General features: G+C 38.5%; 1 protein-coding gene across 1 annotated transcript; it reads left to right on the plus strand.

Moving 5' to 3' along the window:
* The first annotated feature begins 1,310 nt into the window (after positions 1-1,310).
* On the plus strand, positions 1,311-19,354 carry dhrs12la (dehydrogenase/reductase 12-like a). Its single transcript, XM_033977066.2, has 10 exons — positions 1,311-1,461; positions 4,905-5,038; positions 5,112-5,194; positions 5,462-5,557; positions 6,651-6,732; positions 12,820-12,881; positions 13,250-13,354; positions 16,176-16,266; positions 17,210-17,347; positions 18,081-19,354. The coding sequence occupies exons 1-10, from the start codon at positions 1,406-1,408 to the stop codon at positions 18,194-18,196; spliced, it is 963 nt and encodes a 320-aa protein (XP_033832957.1). The 5' UTR covers positions 1,311-1,405; the 3' UTR covers positions 18,197-19,354.
* The last annotated feature ends 1,621 nt before the right edge of the window (positions 19,355-20,975 follow it).

Consider the following 20,975-nt stretch of genomic DNA (forward strand, 5'->3'; position numbering starts at 1 on the left):
AGGGAGAGAACACGGAGGGTGGTCCTAGAATGAAATGTGACGTGATGTGTTAAACCAATTAAGTGTTATGTCTTCTAATGTTTTTTGTTTTTATATATATAAAATTTCGTGTGTTTTATTCCATTGTCGTTGGAAGATATTCGCCTATTGCTGGGTTTCAAATCACATCACAGCGTTCCACGGGCCAATAACATGTAATACAGATGGGCGGATGGGAGCAGCTAAATCGAATATTGTTAAAATGCAGATTTGTGTTGTAATAGGACTCTAATGAGCACTGTTGTCTAAACAATAATAGAAATGATCAGGTTCAGTATTTGTGCATTTACTTTTTGGATATTTCATGGCAAAGTCTAATGTAATTAATAGGGGAAACTATCGTCTGGGAAGTATGACGTCATTACGTTCTAGGATCCGGAAACCACCAATAAGAGCGCGATTTGTGTTGCCATAGTGATTTGGGAGCTACTTCATTTGCGTAGATTAGGTTCAGTTAAAGTAGTAAAGTACTGTAACTAAGTAAAAAAATAAAATAATAATAATAATAATTAATTTTAAAAAAGTATCTGTATTTTCATTTTAAAGTTGATACTATTGACTTTTACAACTTTGACTTTTTTTTTTTTTTTTTTTTTTTACTCTTTCGTAGTGTGAGCAAACCAAAATATGCAAATAAAAACAGGTAGGGAAAAAAAACCCAAAAAAACCCATCTCAAATCTTCATCAAAATCACTATATTTGAATACCTCAAAATCTGCGAGAAATACTTTTACTTTTTACCCTTTACGGACATTTTAAAGGGGTATGTTAATACTTTTACTTAAGATTTGTTCATGTGATACTTTTACTTTGCTCCTGTATCTGTATTTTTTCTTAAGTAACAAAATTGAGTGCTTCTCCCCTGCTTAAACATACCACTCGTACAACTGTGAATGTCATATTTTGGTCTTCATAAAATAGGCCTGTAGAAGTTTAGTAGAATGAACATGATAAGATAAAAAGATAAAAAAGAACCCACGTTTTAGTGTTGATCGGCCAGCAACATGCAAAGTTGACCATAGTTCCAGACAACAGCTACGAAGGAACTGTGCCTAAAATTAAGCCAAAAGCTACACGTTATTTATTTATTATTATTTTATTATTATTTTTTAATGGGTGTTCTGTTTAAAATACAATACAAACAGAGAAAAAAAAAAAAAAAAGCCATATAGGCACGCACCCTTGTCCTCACGTGACCCCTCGTCCCTCTCGCGCCGGGTCATGGAGCGTCCGTGCGCACGTGGGGTCAGAGCAGGCTACAAAGAGGAGAGACAGCGGGAGACGGACCCCGAGGACACACCGGAGTCACAGACCGGAGACTGGGACCGCTACAGCCGCAGACAGAGCGCCATCACCCCGCAGCATCATGTCTCTGTACCGCAACTTCGCCTGGTTCGCCAAGGGGCTCACCGAGTTCACCAAGTAAGAAATAGTTCTCAAGATTGAAATATTGAAAAGGTCATGTCAGTGGAAAGACCTCGAAGGCTTCTAGGAGCTTTTAACCATGTTGTAATCGTGTTCCATTATCACGCATCTTACTATTTTAACTGATTCATGCTTGAAAATCTCTGTGTTCACCTACCCCCTATCTCCACCCACTACTCCGTATTTACTTGCAATTCTCCAAGAAAATCCGGCTGATTTCCTGCATGTGGGATTCAAAAATGCCTAGAAGACATTTTTCAACAATAAAAACAAAAAATACCACTATGAAGCAGACTGTTTCTGGAGTTAAAGGGCCCATGTTACGCCGTTTTCTGATTTATGTTATAATGCTGTTTTACTTATCACAAACACACCTGGAGTCATGTTTTGTTTCATTCACACATGTTTAACACACAAACCTCTCCCTAACTCTCAAACAGAAAACACTATGTTCCACTTTGTGATGTCATTTGGCAAAACAGGAAGTGCTCCACTGTATTTTTAAACTCCACACACCTTCATTAGAATTATTTGGATGATTTCAGCCCTGGAATTGCCGATCTCTACTGAACTAAAGGGTATAAAGTAGCTGTTAACATGAAAACGTGTGAATGAAATAAGACACAACAACTCCAGGTATGTTTTTGAGGAGGTAACAGCTTTATAACACGGCCTATAGCTCACAAGAGTCAATTTTGCGTAATATCGGACCTCTAAGCTCTTTTAGATCATGTTATGTTAATGTTAGTTTACTATCTTTACACTTTAATTAAATCATATGGGGATATTTTGCTCAAGGTCCAAATTGTTGAGGCTCTAGTCGGGTCAGACCATCTCCTCTGCAGCTCTGTAGCGGAGCAGGGGCTCTACTCTGAGCTCCTTGCAGCTGTCTGAGCTCCTTTACTTTCACTATGGACAAACTGTATAGAAACAAATAATTTCAAGTTAGTATCTCCAACATGTGCAGCTGAACTGTTTGAATATAGTGTGAGTTAGCGACACGCTGGCTAAGTGGCTATCCCTCTCACCTCATCCATCGCAAAAAGGTTCTGGGTTCAACTCCCGGATCACCCAGCGCCTTTTTGTGCCAAGTTTGCATGTTCTTGCTTTCCAGGCACTCCGGTTTCCCACATCAACCCAAAACAAATAGGTAAAATCCTCCAGATAAGTTAGTCCTGACCGAGACTAGCTCAAGATCTGGAGATGGGTCACACTACTCCTGACAGGTTTAACCCAGAGACACTGAAGGATGGGTCAAATGCAGAGGACAAATTTGCCTATTTACCTGGGCTGGGCAGTTAATCAAATTTGAATCCAGATCGAGATTCAGTCATGTCAAATTGTCAGTGATTAGCTTGGGTTTGTTTAATGGAGCCAATCCTCTTTCACAAAAGCATATGGTTTGGAGCAGAATTCAGTCATTTGAGGGAAGAAATTTGACTATAGTTTGCGTTAAATGTTAAGGACATTAATAAAGCCATTTTATCAGCCAGTCCTAGAGTCTATTCGAGTGTGTTCCTTAGTATTGAAATCACGTTTGAAATTTTCGTACCCGGATATATATATAATTACAAGTATTCAATCTGTGTATCCCTGATCGCCCTGTCTGTGTGATGTGGTGAGATTTGGTGATTGTTGCGGTCTTCCCCTTTGTCTAGTGTCCATCTCCTCTATGCCTGACCCCCTCTAACCCCTCTGACCCGAGCTAATGGGTTTCAGCATGACACCACTGCACAGAGCGTTCTTTTACCCCGTCTGCTGCCCCGTTCCCTGGCCTAAGTGCCCCTCCCTCTCCTGGGGACCACAACAGCACCAGGACAATGGGACAGTCTGAAGTGGCTTACACAGAGCGAGGTTGTTATCAAGGTTTCCTCCCAAAGACACACTGGCCTCTCCATTGTGTCTGTACAGTATTCAGCTCATTTTTCTATTTTGTATTATGCGAAATCGACCTTTTGGAGCTTTTTACCATGTTATGACATTATTCCCTCATCAAACACATGACTGGAGTTGCTAATTGAGTCATTCACACTTGTTTGATGAATCTTTTGCAAGTCCAGTCGCCCTAATCCGTCAATAATAGGGGTGTGCAAAAATATTGAGATATCGATATATCATATAGTTTCATTTAATGATACAGTATCGATATCTTGGGCTGCTGTATCGATGTGTCACCAAGAATATTTTTTTGTATATTTTACCAAATTATTTGTGTGGCTTGTTTAGAAGAAAGAAACTCGTTTATGTAGAACAGTTGACATTTGATTCACTGTTTTGCTCATTAAAATAGTTTTATTTCATATTAACTTTGGTTTAACAAAGACTTTTAGTGTCACAGTTATGATTTATTGAATATGTTGTGATCGTTCAGAGCCATTAAACTGCACGTGTCCCTGTTACATGTAAATGTGCAGCTCATATAAGCTGTGGATGAATAATACTGGCCAATGCAATAGTCTGATATGTTTTTCTAGTTGTTAAAATGCTCAAAACTAAATGCACTGCTGTGTTCATTCATCTTCAATAAATGGATGGTAAATTAAAAAATAAATAAATAATTATTTTTTTTAAATGGGGTTGATCATTAAGTGTCCTGAAAGCTTTTATTTTTCACTGAATCCTATTGAATCGATTTGAAATATGTCGTATCATATTGTATCAAATTGACAGTGCACTGTATCGAGATACGCATCGTATCGTGGCATATCAAGGTATTTATTGTATCAGCAAGTTTCTTAATGATACCCAGCTCTAGTCAACAAAGGCTTGGTTTTAATTTTTCCAGGATTGTTGTGTCACAGGTAGAAACCCTGTGCAGTTTTTAAGTCCATAATCATTGGCAGACTTGTTCTAAGGATTTGGTATGTCAATTTGTGTTCTTACATTGAAGAGATATTACGCAAAATTGACTCTTGTGAGCTTTAAGGCATGTTATAATGTTGTTACCTCATCAAAAACATATCTGGAGTTGTGTTTGTTTCATTCACACATGTTTGAGTAATGCTTTATTATTAGCGTGTCTGCATCCCCACAACTCAAAATGCTCTGTTCTGCCTTGTGATGTCACTAAGTGGTAGTTTTCAAGTTAACGGCTACTTTTTACCTTTTGTTCAGTAGAGATCGGCAATTCCACAGATGAAATTATCCAAATGACTTTAGTGAAGGTGGAGTTTAAAAACACAGTGGAGCACTTCCTGTATTACCACATGACATCACAAGCTGTTTTCAGTTTAAGAGAACAACTGAGCCTACATATGCAACGTTTGTTTTTTGTGTTTTGTGTCACCTGCTTGTCTCCATGGAGATAAATGCCTTTAATGCTATATTGTGAAACATTCCAGGCAAAGCAATAACGTCTCCATGGAAACAAGGCGGTGGCATGTTCAGTACCTAAACGCAGATGCACAGGTCCATGCTTTTATGGCTGTTCTGTGCCGTAGAAACCCATTCCTGGCCGCGTCAAAGCGTTTTGTGGAGAAGGATCTGGAGGTGTCTCTGGCTGGACGCGTGTTCATGATCACCGGAGCCAACAGCGGCATCGGGAAAGCCACTGCTACGGCTATCGCTAAGAGAGGTGAGACATGCTAATGCTACGCTAAATCTAACATGGACTATAGCTGCTTCACACATTTTTATCTTTAATACAGGAGGCACGGTGCACATGGTCTGTAGAAACAAGGACAAGGCTGAGGAGGCCAGAGCCGAAATCGTGAAGGAAACTGGAAACAAAGTAAGGACAAGAATGAACCATCCGGGAAAGTGCTATATAATACTATTTATTATTACTATTATAAATTTAAAAAATAAAATAATAAATAAATAAATAAATACATAAATAATAATAATAATAATAATAATAATAATAATAATAATAATAATAATAATAATAATAATAACAATAATAATAACAATAATAATAATAATACATAAATGAATAAATAAATAAAAATAAATAAAATAAAATGCAAGGTGTCTACTCTGTGGTCTTGGTTTGCAGGAGATCTACGTGCACATCCTGGATCTGTCTGAGACTAAGAAAGTGTGGGAGTTCGCTGAGGGCTTCAAAAGGAAATACAAGACTCTCAACGTCCTGGTAAAATCGCTGTATTTATTTTTCTGTTTTAAACATGCTTTGGCCTTTGTTTACATTATGGTTGCTAGGTAACAGCTATGGAATTACCTCTGCGTTGATGCTGTCGTTGTGTCCTTGGGCAAGACACTTAACCCACCTCACCCCCAGTGTCTGTGTACACTGGTGTATGAATGTGTGTGTGAATGGGTGAGTGGTTCCTTGTTGTAAAGCTCTTTGAGTGCCTTGAAGGTGGAAAAGCGCTATATAAAAATGTGACCACTTACCATTTACCATAACATTTGATGCCCAGAAGTAAAATAATGACTTTTCTGGTAGGGGATTCAGCACATGCTTGTTTCCATGGAGATTTCATGGCTTTGAATGAAATGTTCCACAGTATTCCATTAAACTTATTTGTATGAAATCTTGCTTTCATACAATTATAGGTGTTTTTTCTTGCTAGAAGGATGTCTTGAAAACATGCATTCTTACCTTGATCGAGACAACCTTTCCGTAGATCTGACCTATAACTTGACCTAATGGCCTCAGCTGTTTGTCTCCATGCAGATATATGCCATAGTGAGGAATATTTCAGGTCAAGCTATAACATCTCCATGGAGACATGCTGATGGCAGACCCTCCACTCGAAAACTTACATAGTTCACCCTAAATGTCCTGTACCTGAATTTTTCCCATGTTTCTGCACAAAAGTAGTCGATAATCAGAAAGTGCATGTTAGGATGCTAGTTATTGTTTACAGTGGCAGTAAAATGAGTGTTGTGAAAAGCATTACGGTGAAATTAGGACTCTCAGAATGCAGTGAGTGAGGAATAACTTTGGACCACTGCAAATTTTTGAAAATGGACTTGTTCTGTTTTTCCACGTTTTTGTTTTTTTTAAGATAGAAAAAACTCAGCGTCAGGTACAGCGTCTTTAATTATGTGTTAGTGAAATGGGTAGTCTAACTTTTGATATGCCCTTTAAAATATGGAAGAAAGTTTCCCTCAAAGAGCAAAAATAAAAACTTTTTGTTCTTTGGCCCAAATATCCCACCCTTCCTACAGTGTACTTTCTAGTGTCGTGTGATTCATGTTTGTCTCATTTAAACGCACAGATCAACAACGCCGGAGCCATCATGAGTCAGAGGGAAGTCAACACAGAGGGGCTGGAGAAGAGCTTCGCCACCAACGTCCTGGGTGAGTCACTGGGTATATTAACATGGCCTGCATAATCAGATCACGAGAGTAATCGGATAAAGTAGTACAAATCAGATAACCCATTACAAATAGGCATGCACTATATACTCCATTCCGGGTTAGAACCATAGACTGTACAAAGAAGTGGACTAAGTGAGTGCGACGTCACCCATAGCGTTCGGCTCCAGTCAAATGAAGCTCATCGAGGCTAGAGCAGTTATAGCTGTGAATTTGGAGTCGAGTTTCATATTTGGAATTCCGACCACGAGTATCATAGCAACCAAAGAGCCAATCTAGAGTGAGTCTGTTGAAGGTAACGCCCTGTCCTGTCCGCACTGTTGGTTTAGCTGGGGGCGGACGCTGTCAGTCAATCCTGTTGCTAAGGCTAGCGGGAGCAACCTCGGGGAAAGAAGGCAGCTGATTTATTGCTCATTAATGTTCATATAAATAAAAATACCATGATCATGTAGAGACCAAAATAATGGAGCCGGAAGCGCAGCCCATGATCACTTCCTATTTGGAACGCGACGGCTAGCAGGTTAGCTATGTCCATTTATATATACAGTGTATGGTTGGACACATCTAAAAATTTGATTCCAAATTCTCAAAGGGACTATCCTAGTTAAATAATGAATAAATCAATACATTCTTAGAGGTGCACTATGTAACTTTTCTGGTGCGGGGTCTGCCACTGATAACGAATAGATAACTAGAGTAATCAGATAGATTCATTTTTATTGTCATTGTCATAGAGCTGATAAATAACCAGTGTAAACATTCGCACATAAAGACATTCCCAGCAGAACATAGTCTCAGCAGCATTAAAAGGCGCACACAGTCTGATCATAAACTGTATATATAAATGGACATAGAAAACTGTGGCCCCTCTGTCTGTAACTGCTACTGTCAAGCTCATCATTTTGGTTTTAAAAAGTTCTCCTTGACCCATTCTACATGATCCTGGTTTTATTTCGCTATTGTGTCCATAACTCAAGATATGAACATTAAAAACAAATGAATCAGGCACCTTCTTTCCCTGAGGTCACTCCCACTAGCATTAGCAACAAGAATGATTGATTGTTAAGTGTCCGCTCTGTGCTAAACCAGTGGTGCACAGCCTCGCTCCAGATTAGCTCTTTATTTGCTGTGATAATCGTGATAAGAATTCCAAATATTGAACTCGGCTTCAATATTTCTATAACCACTAGCCTCGATGAGCTTCATTTGACTGAGGTCGAGCTCTATGGTTGATGTCACACTCACTTAGTCCACTTCTTTATACAGTCTACGGTCATTATGCAACAGGTCAAAGTCTGGTTCAGTGTCTTTGCATTGGTGGATGTGATAACAAAATACTTAATCTGATTTTTGATGTGTGTTTACATTCACATCTGGAGACAGTTGAAGGTGCTGTACCTGATTTTCCGACGAACATAAACTGGTTCATTTTAAACTGTTTAAACTGTTTGCATTGGTCCAGAGTTATTGCTCACTTTCCTAATGCATTCTCAGCATCCCAATTGTTCACTTTGATGAGTTTTTCCAAACTTTCAGAGGCCAGAGTTTACTGTGATGGTTAAGATAACAAACATTAGCACTTCTTGTTTCCTTATATCTTCTTTTGAGAATAAAACACTCTATAATGAGACGCAGACCACATCGTTTTTTACCCTAAGAGCTGCTTTTACAATACATCTGTACTGCAGAGGTGGAATGTAACAAAGTAAAAGTAATAAAGTACTGTACTTAACTACAATTTGTTAGGTATCTTTTTTTTTTTTTTTTTTTTTTTTTGTACTTAAGTAAAATCTGTATTTTACTTAAGTACATTGAAGTGGATGCTTTTTACTTTTACTTCACTACATTTGAGAGCAGTATCTGTACTTTCTACTGCACTATATTTTTTAACAGGAGTGAAAAGTAAAAGTATTTTTTTTTATTATTGTTTGAGATCTGCTGAAAAGGCTGAGGGTTTAATTTTAACACATTCATAATTTCAGCAAAAAATATACAAATAAAAATAGCTAGAAAAAAAGATTGATTCAGTTGTTTCTGTTGAACAAAATTCAGCACAAATCTTTATTAAAATCTCAAAATCTGTGCAAAATACTTTTACTTTTTACTCTTTAAGTACATTTTTAAATATTTACTTTGATACTTTTACTTAAGTAGATTTTTTCTTGTGATACTTTTACTTGAGTAATTTTTGCTTCGGCATCCATACTTTTACATACTTTTTAAAATTGAATACTTCTTCCACCACTGCTGTACTGGAGCAAAACTGATTTGACTTAATACCGCGAAATAAAGTACAGCCCCTTTAATCACTGGATTTAAATGTTTTAAGACAAAGTACAATTAATTTTAAAATAACAGTTTCAGTATTTATCATTTTTGCATAATTTTCCTTGTCAAAACCTTCACAGATGTAAACAAACACAAAGAAATCAGATTACTCACACCAGATACAGCTGTTTACATGATATTTCAATAAGGCTTATATGTATCGAAAATCAGATACTCATTTGAGCAGGTATTGATACTAAAAAAAGTCACATTCACAGGACAGAAATGAACCTTTCCTGAAGAGCTTTAGATCTTGAGCTGTTTCAGAAAAAGTTTAAGACAGATAGGGATAAATAAAACGTGTTCTTTATTAACATCGTGGTATCGGAATCGTTTCGAGTATCGAGTCTATTTAATAACTCAACAAATCAAGCAATGATCTGATTTTTATTGTGCATGTAAACACCAGTCCACTTCAAATGAGAAACTACACGTGTAAAGTGTTTTTATTCTGTTGACGTGAACCGGGGCTGTGGATGTAATTTGATTTGAATCGTCATTATAATTATTGCTCCTAACAATTAGGAAAATTAAATCGAAAGAACATTTGATTAGCTTCTGTTCTGTCTGTGACGTCGATTCTGCCTCACAAAAGCCACTCTTATAACGAGCAGTGGATTTAAAACGTGAATCACAAAAACATGGGTAATAAACATAATAACTCTTCTATTAACCTTTGACAGCACAGAAATAATAGTTTTTTAGTGAGTGATTTTAGCGTGACTCGGTGGGGAAGCTGGCCAAAGTGGTCAGAAGCAGGAGGCAGACTTTTTTGCAAATCACTGTGGTAACGGTGAGGTAAAAATAATACACATTTACAAAAAATGACTGCGCTCAACTTAAGCAAAAGTACCAAAAAACAAAACTAAGGATAAACCCATGTATAACAGGCTAAACTGAAAAGACGAACACAAAGAAGCATCTCCCCCAGGTAAATACTACACTGTCTGGCCCAAAAAAACCAAAAAAAAAGTCACCACCTGGATTTAACTAAGCAAACAGGTCCGAGCCTCCTGCAGTTGTTCAAGTCTAGGTTCAGCAACAGTCTGTGCTCAAAGAATGAGGTCAGCTGACACCTGAATATACTGAATGACCAGGTTATTCCATCAATGGATTTTTTCTTCCCTGATGGCACGGGCATATTCCAAGATGACAATGCCAGGATTCATCGGGCTCAAATTGTGAAAGAGTTGGTTCAGGAGCATGAGACGTCATTTTCACACATGGATCGTCCACCGCAGAGTCCAGACCATAACCCCATTGAGAATCTCTTGGATGTGCTGGAGAAGGTTTTGTGCATCGTCGGACTCCACCATCATCAATGCAACATCTTGGTGGAAAATTAATGCAACACTGGATGGAAATAAATCTTGTGACATTGAAGAAGCGAAATCGAAACAATGACACAGTGAACGTGTGTCGTAATCAAAGCTAAGTCCAATGAAATATTAGTGTGTGAGACCTTTTTTTTTGGCCAGGCAGTGTATTTACTCCACAGGCGCCGCAGATTTAACTTTAGATTGCCCTACCTATTAGCTAGCACACTCATCTCACAACAAGAAAGTCCTTTGTGTTGTTGTGCCTTTGAGCAAAACTAGTCGGTGTAATCCCTCATTCATTCAGGAGAACTGTAGTCCACTGTAGAAACGTTTTCAAAGGTAGAGAGGCCTACGTTAGAGAGCCTAAGTCCCTTTAAGCAACGTGTTCAAAATAAATCTATAAACACTTAAACCTTGAAATAAAATACACAAAAACATGGAAACAAAACAAAAAAAAGAATTTAAACCAGTTCTGCCTTCCACATGGTCCTGTCCTTGACCTTTCTCGAGACTTTAATAAGTTTAACCAAATAAAATCTCTTGAAAGCAACAGGTTTAAGTGTGGTGTTTAACTTAAAGGTAGACTGTAACTAAAAGACTAAACAAAACAAACCTGAGATATTTATGTCTAGTTTAGTTGAATATTGAAAAATGATGAGAAATTAAATGAACAAATGTATAAAATTAAATAAAATGTATATGGGTTTAATGGGACAAAGGCAAAAACTTCCTCTCTGATTCGAACAAGCCAGTTACCGTTGTGCACAGAGCCGATTGATTATTTCAGTAGGTTGTGTTCATGTGGCATCACGATGGGGGGGTTCTTCGTGCGTGTCTATGTTGTTCAGCAGTTACCGTGGTGACACAATGCACACTTTTGCAAAACGCTGCCAAAAAAGTTTTAAGATCTGAGGTCTTAAGGTCTGAAACTCAAAAACTAAATGGATTTAAATATAACATTTTCAGGAGCTTGTGGAAAACTGTTGGTTAATGCTAACTAGCTTGTGACTGTAATGTTATTTGAGAGGGACTTGTTTAACAGTAGCTCATTATTCATTTCCTCCACACTCTGTGATGGTAAGATACTACTAGCCACAGCTGCTCTGGGGCAGACTGAAGGAAGCGAGGCTGCCAATCTGTGCCGTCAGCCCCTCCTATCATCATCAATCATTCACACACCCGACACTTTCATACTAGGATATGTGGGTGAAGTGTCTCGCCTAAGGACACAACGACAGAACTTGATCCGAGCAGGAATCAATCCTCCGGGGCGCTGCTCTAACCTCTGAGACTAACTTGAATAACAAAGCCTCAGACAGAGCAGAGCCTCCAGTTAGCATCACACCCCGAGGGAATGTTGACGACATCAGCTGTAAAGTATCTATAGTTTTACAAATGAACTGGAGGACAGGTTGGCACTCACGCCTCACAGCAAGAAGGTCCTGGGTTCGATTCCCGGACAGCACAGGGTCTTTTCTGTGTGGAGTTTTGCATGTTCTCACTGTGTCTGTGTCTCCTCCCACTAACAGCATGTACAAGAGGCTCCATTTCACGGCCAGGACTCACTTGAAAATGAGATTCAAAATTTTCAAAGGGACTATTCTGGTTAAATAAAGAGTAAATAAAAAGCAAACATTTAATTATTTTTGGTAGGGGGTCTTTACCTGGACTGTTCCACATCTTTTGTCTTGCATTTATTCAAATTACAGCTTTTTTATTGCTCAAAAATAAACAAAAATTCTTAATGGGAGCGGGGTCGCCAAACCACAGATCGGACCTGTAACTTGGCCTGATGGTGTCACTTGATTGTCTCCATGGAGATAGATATGTTCAATGCCAAACTGTGGAACATTCAAGGCATATTAGTATTCACATCTTCACATCCTCCACCATAAAAAGTTACATGGTGCAACTTTAAAAGGCCATATAAAGATTATGTTTGGAAGAATGTGACCTAATTATTTTTTATTTGCCATATCTTCCTCTTATAAATTCAGGAGTGTGTTTCTGTACAATGAAACGATCTGTACCTGTATTTTCCCCATGTATTTGAGCAAAAAATTGTCTTGCCTCAGTACCAATATATCATATAAGCAACTCTCGAGGTCAAAATAAGTGTTTTATTGTCAGATAATCAGGAACTGTGTGTTAGCATGCTAGTTGTCATTAGCATTACTGCAACGACAAAACGCTCTGGTCTCTGAAAGCCGTGAAACGCACTTCTAAACTGATTGTGGTGAATACTTAGGATGCTCAGACTGCACAAGGTAAGTCAGGAATAACTTTGGACCACTGCAAACTGTTTAAAATGAACTGGTTCTGTTTTTAATGTTTTTAAGACAGTAAAAATCCGGTACAGCGCCTTAAAAGATACTTATATTTAGTCACACGCTTTTGTGGTAATTCTCTCTTCCTCCACCAGGGGTCTACATCCTCACCAAGTGCCTCATTCCTCTGATAGAGAAGAGCGCAGATCCCAGAGTGGTGAGACTCTGCTACACACCTTACCTTACCTATTAGCTAGCACGCTCACCTCACAACAAGAAGGTCCTTTGTGTTGTTGTGTCTCTGAGCAAAACTATTTGGTGCAATCCCTTATTCATCCACTGTAGAAACGTTTTCAAAGATAGACATATAGACACTGCTTTTGAAATTTGAAGTTTTGACCGCCATCCAGAAGTAATTTTCAAACACCTGAGCGAAAAAGAGGGGGAAGAGGATGGGCATCTGACATAAATCTCGCCAAATCAACATGCAACTGATTTACTGAGGAAATCCGGCAGTAATGAAAAACAATATTATTCATTGTTTTAAACTGTTAGGCTCAAAGTTGACGTTAGCTTTTGTTGCAGATCACTGTGTCCTCTGGGGGGATGCTGGTGCAGAAGCTGAGGATAGGAAACCTGCAGTCCGACAGGGGGCGCTATGACGGCACCATGGTCTACGCCCAGCACAAGGTAAGACCATACCAACTCAAAACCAATACTTCTTAAAGACGAGGTATTACATTTCTATGGGGTATTACCTGCTAACACATAACGTATTTAGATCACCACTTTAGCGTTTATTGTTTTGAAAATGCTATATTCACTGAAAACAACATATTCCCATGTTTAATAAGAAACTACTGCACATCGCATCAGGTTTGTGAAGTTATAGTATATTGTTTTGTATCATGTTTTTGTATATTTATGGAAAATAGCTGTGTGGGAGCATGGGTGACGCACTGCTAACCGTAAGGAGGGTTCAAATAGGTCCCAAAAGAGATCGCTAGATTAGTCAAACCTGCATGGATGACATTTAAAAGCTCTTCAGGCATGTTTTTGATGAGGGAATGACATTATAACATGGTATAATGATTATTTTGCATATTATCCCCTCTTTAACAAGTTAAACATGATTAACCAAGGACTAACCCAGGTCTAAACCAGGTGTTACTACAGGAGATTAGGCCATGTCTGAACAAGAACAGTTAGAATTTGGTCTAAACTTTCAAAATGTTGTTTTGTTCTGTATTATAATTCATATCTATGTAATTTCTGGACCTATATGAAACAAACGCTGTCTAAAAGCGTTTTTTCCCCCCCAATATCTTCAAAAAGTGGTGTTATTATTCAGCCCTAAAGAAGATTGCTGTCAGTTGAAAGGAATTTAAAGAACTTTCAAAGATTAATATGGAAAGTCTGTGAAGCCAGTTCCAAAGAAAATAATAATACAGTTAGAAATATAAATATTAAAAGTTTGAGATGTTGTTTAAGTGAGTAAGCATAGACGTAATTACATTTGAAAGTGCATTGTGAATATAAGCCTAATCATAGGTATTAGTGGGATTAAATGCAAGGTTAAAGTTTGTTCCTTCTTCTATAATTCAGTTTGAATGGTTTCTAATGACGTTCAAACCCTGCATTATGAGCATACTTGCGTGTGTGGTGCCCTATTTACGACTCAGGTCAATCGAACGCAAAGATTAAACATGATTACAGCTCACAAGAGACTAATGGAGTTCAGACGTCATTTAAAAGAAGTGGAGAAAAGTCTGGAAGGTTTTTAACAACTGCGAACCAAAGCGTGTGTATGTCTATGGAGACATATTCAGCCGTTACCATGGTGACACAATGCACATATTAGCGAAAACAACCGTGTAAGTCTTTAGATTGTCTGAAAATGGATTTAAACAACCAATTTTCAGGAGGCTGTGATGAGGTGAGAGTGACTAAGTGGAAAACTGTCGGCTAATGCTAGCTAGCTTGTGACTGTAATTGAGAGAGGCTTGTTTAATAGTTCAAAATCAGTTTTTCTGTTGTAATTCCAGCTAAATTGGTTCTTACTTCCCATTAAGGCACTGGTTCAATATCACAAAACATCTCTTTTTGTGGTTTCAAGCAGTTATAATCACAGACTGTATAAAAAAAAGTGGACTAAATGAGTGTGAGGTTACAAATGAGGTAGGTTTATCAGGGGGTGGGCGCTTAGCAACACTGTCAATCAAACCTGTTGCTAACACTAGTGCCTGATTTGTCTGTTATTAATGTTCATATCTTGATTTACAGACACAATCGTGAAATAAAAACACCAGGATCATGTAGAGCGGATTAATCTGAACATTTTAAGACCAAACTGATGAGGCTCACTGCAGCAGTTACAGAGAGAGAGGCCACAGTTTTTCAGTGTAAAGTGAATTGAAGCCAGAGTCGATGGAGTAACAAACGCACCAATGATCACTTCCTATTTGGAACGTGGTGGCTAGCAGGTTAGCTACATCCATTTATATATACAGTCTTTGATTATGATGCCTGTCTTTTACACAAATGAAAAGAACCCGATAAAAGTGTTGTTCTTTAATCTGAGGTTTGTTAGTGACTGTTGTTTAAATGGTGGTGGTTGGAGCGGTTGGTGGTGCAAATTGGCAGCCTAACTTCCCTCAGCCTACCCCAGGGCAGCTGTGGCAGAAGCTCACCACCACCAAGCATAGAGTTAGTACTACAGGCGTTAAGACAAATGTAATGTAAGACAAATGTAAGACAAGAGTAATATTAGTTGTAAAATGTACTATGTTTTCCCAGCGGTTACTACAGTGTTTTAAAAGCATTTGACCAGCCTGCATCCAACCTAAAATGAATCATATCAACTTTTCTTTCTTTTTCTTTATTTGTCATGGACCAATGTACATGATTCGTACCAGATTTAGCTCCTGCTACTTTCCGTGTGCAGTCACTGGGCAGATGAACACACATTAAAAACACACATTTCATTACAATCACATTATAAGACTAACAGTTCATCATTTACATTAGCAGTAAAATACAATAAAATGTCCCCATGTCCAGGACGATATGTTTCCTACTGTCCAAACAAATAAAAAAAATCAAAAATCAATTATGTGCAGGTTTTTACAGTGAAACAGAACAGTACAAATTAACTAGGCTAATTATCTAAATGTACTTTTTCAAATTTCTAGTAAAATTATTCAACTCTACAGACAATTTCAGACTGTCTGGAGCTGATTCCACGGTTTGATAAGCAAAGGCTGTCTGAGCAAAAGCTGAGGATCTTTTTAGAACGATGCAATTTGGGTTCGCAGAGACTGAGTGGATCAGATAGTTTGTTCAAAACAAAGTTTAATAGATTTTTTCAATGTAGGTGGAGCTGGATTATTAATCATTTTGAATAAATTATTGACTTTTAAAACATTGCACGTTCACCATAGATTAAATGGTTTGTTTTAATACATTCTGTTCCATTCTTGTTGTGTATTAATCATGTGCTGCTGTTTTCCAGAGGCAGCAGGTGGTCCTGACAGAGCAGTGGGCCAAAGCTCACCCAAACATCCACTTCTCTGTGATGCACCCGGGCTGGGTCGACACGACAAGTAACTATGGAAACACACTGCTCTTTCTATTTACCTTATTCCAGATGTTGCATTGGGCGTTGCCATCGTTAATTTTGTTGTATTATTTTGCATGGGGCTAGCAATTTTGACAGCAAATAAGTTCTATACAGACTACAGAGCCGTTTTAAAGCCTCTCAGAGAATCGGTGAAGTGTTGATTTGTTGGTCACATGAACATAGAACATTTTACACAAATCAACACTACTTTATATTAGATTTTTGAGGTGAAACTTCTCTCAAATTTGCCATTGAAAAGAATGGAAATTCCCTGTAACCTGGAAGTGCCACCACAAAGAAAGCACAGTTTGGAGCATTTAGAGGCAAAAGTGGTCGATATCACTGATCTGGTATATAAAAAGACTTGGCCGTTAGTTCTGCAGAATTCACAACCCGGCTCCCGCCAGACTGATCTGGAAAAGGCAGAACATTATGACTAATATTTGCATCGTCATTTGGTGTCACTTGAGCTTTAGTTCATTTGAGCTCTTGACCTTTGGCTTCCGCACAAACCTTAATGCTGCTCTGTGATTGGTCCACCAACCTGCGACCAAGCGCTATCACACCAGCGGGGGCCAAGATAGATTCTCGTGAGTTATAATATAATAAGAATCCAGGTTACTGATTTCCCTCTCTCAGATAGGAGCGGGAGCCAGTATTCCTATGTAGACTGAACACTATTTTCATGAGAAATATCCTGAAAAAAATCCACAAATAGTGAATATTGATAATAAGTTGCAAGCGCCATCGTCCTGCTTAATTATTCTCATGTCATAAAATTAGTTAAAGTTAGAAAAAGTTTTATTATCAGTGAGAAAAATTCACAAAGTAAGAATTGGCTTTGTTGATACATTTACCTGCCTGTATCACTATAGACCAATATAATGTTGTGGTCTTAGTCAGTGGTTTGCGTGTTACTTTTGCAGCTGTGGCCAACGCGATGCCAGACTTCCACCGCTCGATGAGGAGCAGCCTGAGGACTCCAGAGCAGGGAGCAGACACTGTGGTGTGGCTCGCTGTGTCTGAGGCAGCAGCTAAGAACCCCAGTGGACGATTCTACCAAGGTACTACACTGCGTTCATATAAGTGTGTCGATTTAACAGGTAATACACTTCAACAATAACGGTAATTTATTATTTATTAGGACAATGTGGACAGTGACTTAAAAATGATCTTTCAAGTGTTCTACGTGTTTGCCTGTCAAATCCAGAATTATCCCTCTCTGTTTTTTATACAGAGGGATATAAGTTTGGTCACCTCTCCCTCCATCAGGTCTCAAGTCAGGCTCAAACAGCCGTCCAATCAGATTTGTTTATTTCAGTGATGCATGTGAAACAAAGGAGCTCATTGGTCACCTATCAGTTACAAACAAAATCAAACGTCTCTCACTTCAGATTGACAGAGTTCATGTTTTTTTTGTTTTTTTTTTACAGACCCATACATGCCCCTAATTGGATATTTCACACACACCCATGACCAGCCCCACATCTGCTCACACAAATATTGAAGTGTGTATTCTGCGTCCCACACCAACATGTTGACACATGCTTAAAAGGGAGCAGTCCCTCCTCCATCCTCACTCTCCCTTTCACAGCTTGTTTGGACTGTAGTTATTTCTTATGTTCTTATTTTATTTATTTGTAAAGGCAAAGCACACATTAATCAACATTTAAAAATTTTAATATGTAAAGATTATAGCCAGCGTGGCTAATTTTGATCTACAGTCCCTCGGCAGGTTGATGTTATGGGTGGAGTTGAGTTGTTTTGTCCACTTTAAACCCTGTGTTTGATTGACAGACCGTGCGATGGTGCCCGCCCACCTGCCCCTGGCCTGGACCCACAGCTCTCCTCTGGAGGAGCAGAAGCTGGTGGCTCTGCTCGACGACATGGCCAAGACCTTCCAACCACACTGAGACCGAGAGAGACGACTTTAAAGAGGGGGTATTATGCAAAATGGACTCTTTGGAGCTTTCTCCCATGTTAAAACATTGTTCCCTCACCAAAAACATGCCTGAAGAGGTTTAAGACATCCATGCATGTTTGAGTAATCTAGCGATCTCTCCCTGGCACTATTCAAACCCTCCTTACAGTTAACAGTACGAGGTTGTCCAAAGCTCAGCCCACAAACTCTAAGGGACACTCATCAAAAACAAAACTGAAACTTATTGAACATGTTACTATGTTTTTGGCAAATGTATAATTTTCAAAACAATAAAAGGTAACATGGTGATCTAAGTATGTAAAGTGTTGGCAATGAATACCCCATAGAAGCGTAATACCCCCTCGTTAAACTAGCATAGCCACACATGATGATGGCCTCCAACACGGTGCAGGTGGCTTTTGAGTCCTGAGAAGTACGATTATTAAGTTACATTAAAAACATAACACTGGCATAACGCTGGCAGCACTGTGGTTACATGAGTTTAGTCCTCATCGCCGCTCTGCTTCTGCTCGTCCCTCTGTTACCTTTCGTTTAGAATAGTTAAAATTTGTTTAGAATATTTAAAATTTTGTCAACATTGTGGAAATATTTTTATTTTTTAATGCAGTTCCCATTGTCCTGTCACTGTTATTTTATTATTTTTTTAATGCTAATTTATGCCATTGTTTTGTATTTATAATCATTATTATTTTTATGTGAATTGTGGCATCCTTGTATTAATTTTTTTTGTTTTTATTTTAATGTATTTTTGTACTGCAGTGTCAAATTACTAACACTATAAAAGCTTCTCCTTTAACTGAACTGTGCCTTTGTTTTGGGGCTGTTACTGTAGAGTTTTAGTGGCTTTATTTCACTGTCAAACTGATGGGAATCTGTTTTGACCAAAGTCACTCAGGAACCTCCAATATAAGCCTTGTATTGTTCCAAATACTAAAGCTTTTACTGTATATGTTCAAATAACGCGTCAGTTTTTTGTTTTTTTTTAAGCTGTAATAGGTAACTTTATCTCAGAAAGGCAAGTCCCTCATCATATGCAATTAAACAGTGTATTAGAATTAAATGTGCAAGCGTCTTTCCACTTTGTACTGACCAGAGCAGACCTGAAGCTTCAATAAAAACATGTTAAAAATACATTGTTCAGAATTTCTTTTTTTACAATGACAGAAAATATCCACACTCAAAGCGGATCCATTATGTAAAATCGGCTTTTTAGAGGTTTTATCCACATTATAGCGGTTTCCCCTTCTCATTTACCCTCTCGAAGTTGTTTTTGGAGTGATTCGTGTATCTTTGAGCAATATTTATACTCCTATATTCAAGATGTCATGGCTCTGATAAATGCTTGTTTTCACCGCCACACGCCCACTGATCTGTATTTACTTTGTTCTCCAATTTTATTTTCTTAATCGATGACATAGGAGGAGTCGAAAGCTGCACGCCGCTTTGTTGAGATGATGTTTACGGCGATGCCAGCTCCCATTGGGCGCCGTTGTTTTCTAACATAGAATTGACCGAACTTGTTTCTTGTATCAAGCCGTTTTAGGTGAATATTGCAATTTAAAATGTCCAAAGACAGAAGCACAATACGTCTATAACATTACGACCTCTACAGTTGTTTATACTATTGTTAAAAAGAAACATGACAAATATAAAATGACTGAATTTGCCATTTTGAGATGACCCGAAACACCAAGTGAGAACGTTTCCTTAACCGCAGCCCTTGTTGGGAGTTCCTATGTGGTCAATATCCGTCAGAGGGTTTGAGAGTTTGTTAAATGCTGAGATAGTCCTAGGTTAGGTCTGATATAGTTTATGGCTGGACCTTGTTTAGGCTTGGTTTAGTTTGGAGAGCCCAATTCTGGGCCCCTAAAACCCTGGGGCCCCGGACAACAGACCTCTTCCCCTCAGTTGACTCCCCTGTGGATGTCTTTTTTTTTTTTTTTTTGCAGTCTGGTGACACAATGGAGATTATCTTTTTTGACAATTATCACAATTATATAAAATGTCCCATGAACAATTATTGTCAACCCTTTTATCACAATAAATTATATTATTGTTTATTGTCCCATCTTTAGTTTAATATTGGTTTAGACCCGGTTTAGTCCTGGCTCAGTCCTGGTTTAGATGCGGTTTCATACTGGTTTAGTCTTGGTTCAGTCCTGGTTTAATACTGGTTTAGATCTGGTTTAGTTCTTTTTCAGTCCTGGTTGAATCCTGGTTTAGTCCTGGCTCAGTCCTGGTTTAGACGCGGTTTAATACTGGTTTAGTCCTGGTTCAGTTCTGGTTTAATACTGGTTTAGTATTGGCTTAATACTGGTTTAGACCTGGTTTAGTCCTTTTTCAGTCCTGGTTTAGACCCAGTTTAATACTAGTTTAGTCATGGTTCAGTCCTGGTTTAGACATGGTTTAATAATGGGTCAGTCCTGGTTTAGACCTGGTTCAAACCCGGCTTAATACTGGTTTAGTTCTGGTTCAGTCCTGGTTCAGGCCTGGTTTAGACCCGGTTTAATACTGGCTTGGTCCTGGTTTGGTCCTGTTTTGGTCTTGGTTCAGTCCTCTTTTAGGCCTGATTTAGTCCAGGTTTAGTCCAGGTTTAGTCCAGGTTTGGTCCAGGTTTAGTCCAGGTTTAGTCCAGGTTTAGTCCAGGTTTAGTCCAGGTTTAGTCCAGGTTTAGTCCAGGTTTAGTCCAGGTTTAGACTTAGTTTAATGCAGCTGTTTGCCGTAATCAGCGAATGAAAAGTGGCCCATAG

The sequence above is a fragment of the Periophthalmus magnuspinnatus genome, chromosome 13, assembly GCF_009829125.3.
Source record: "Periophthalmus magnuspinnatus isolate fPerMag1 chromosome 13, fPerMag1.2.pri, whole genome shotgun sequence".
NCBI lineage: Eukaryota > Metazoa > Chordata > Actinopteri > Gobiiformes > Gobiidae > Periophthalmus > Periophthalmus magnuspinnatus.

What these genes read in the sequence shown, in the direction of transcription:
- dhrs12la (XM_033977066.2), top strand. Translation starts at nt 1,406, where the DNA reads ATGTCTCTGTACCGCAACTTCGCCTGGTTCGCCAAGGGGCTCACCGAG. An exon ending in CTTCGCCACCAACGTCCTGG is followed by an intron (nt 6,733 to 12,819) that starts GTGAGTCACTGG and finishes TTCCTCCACCAG; the next exon opens with GGGTCTACATCCTCACCAAG. An exon ending in CAGTGGACGATTCTACCAAG is followed by an intron (nt 17,348 to 18,080) that starts GTACTACACTGC and finishes TTTGATTGACAG; the next exon opens with ACCGTGCGATGGTGCCCGCC.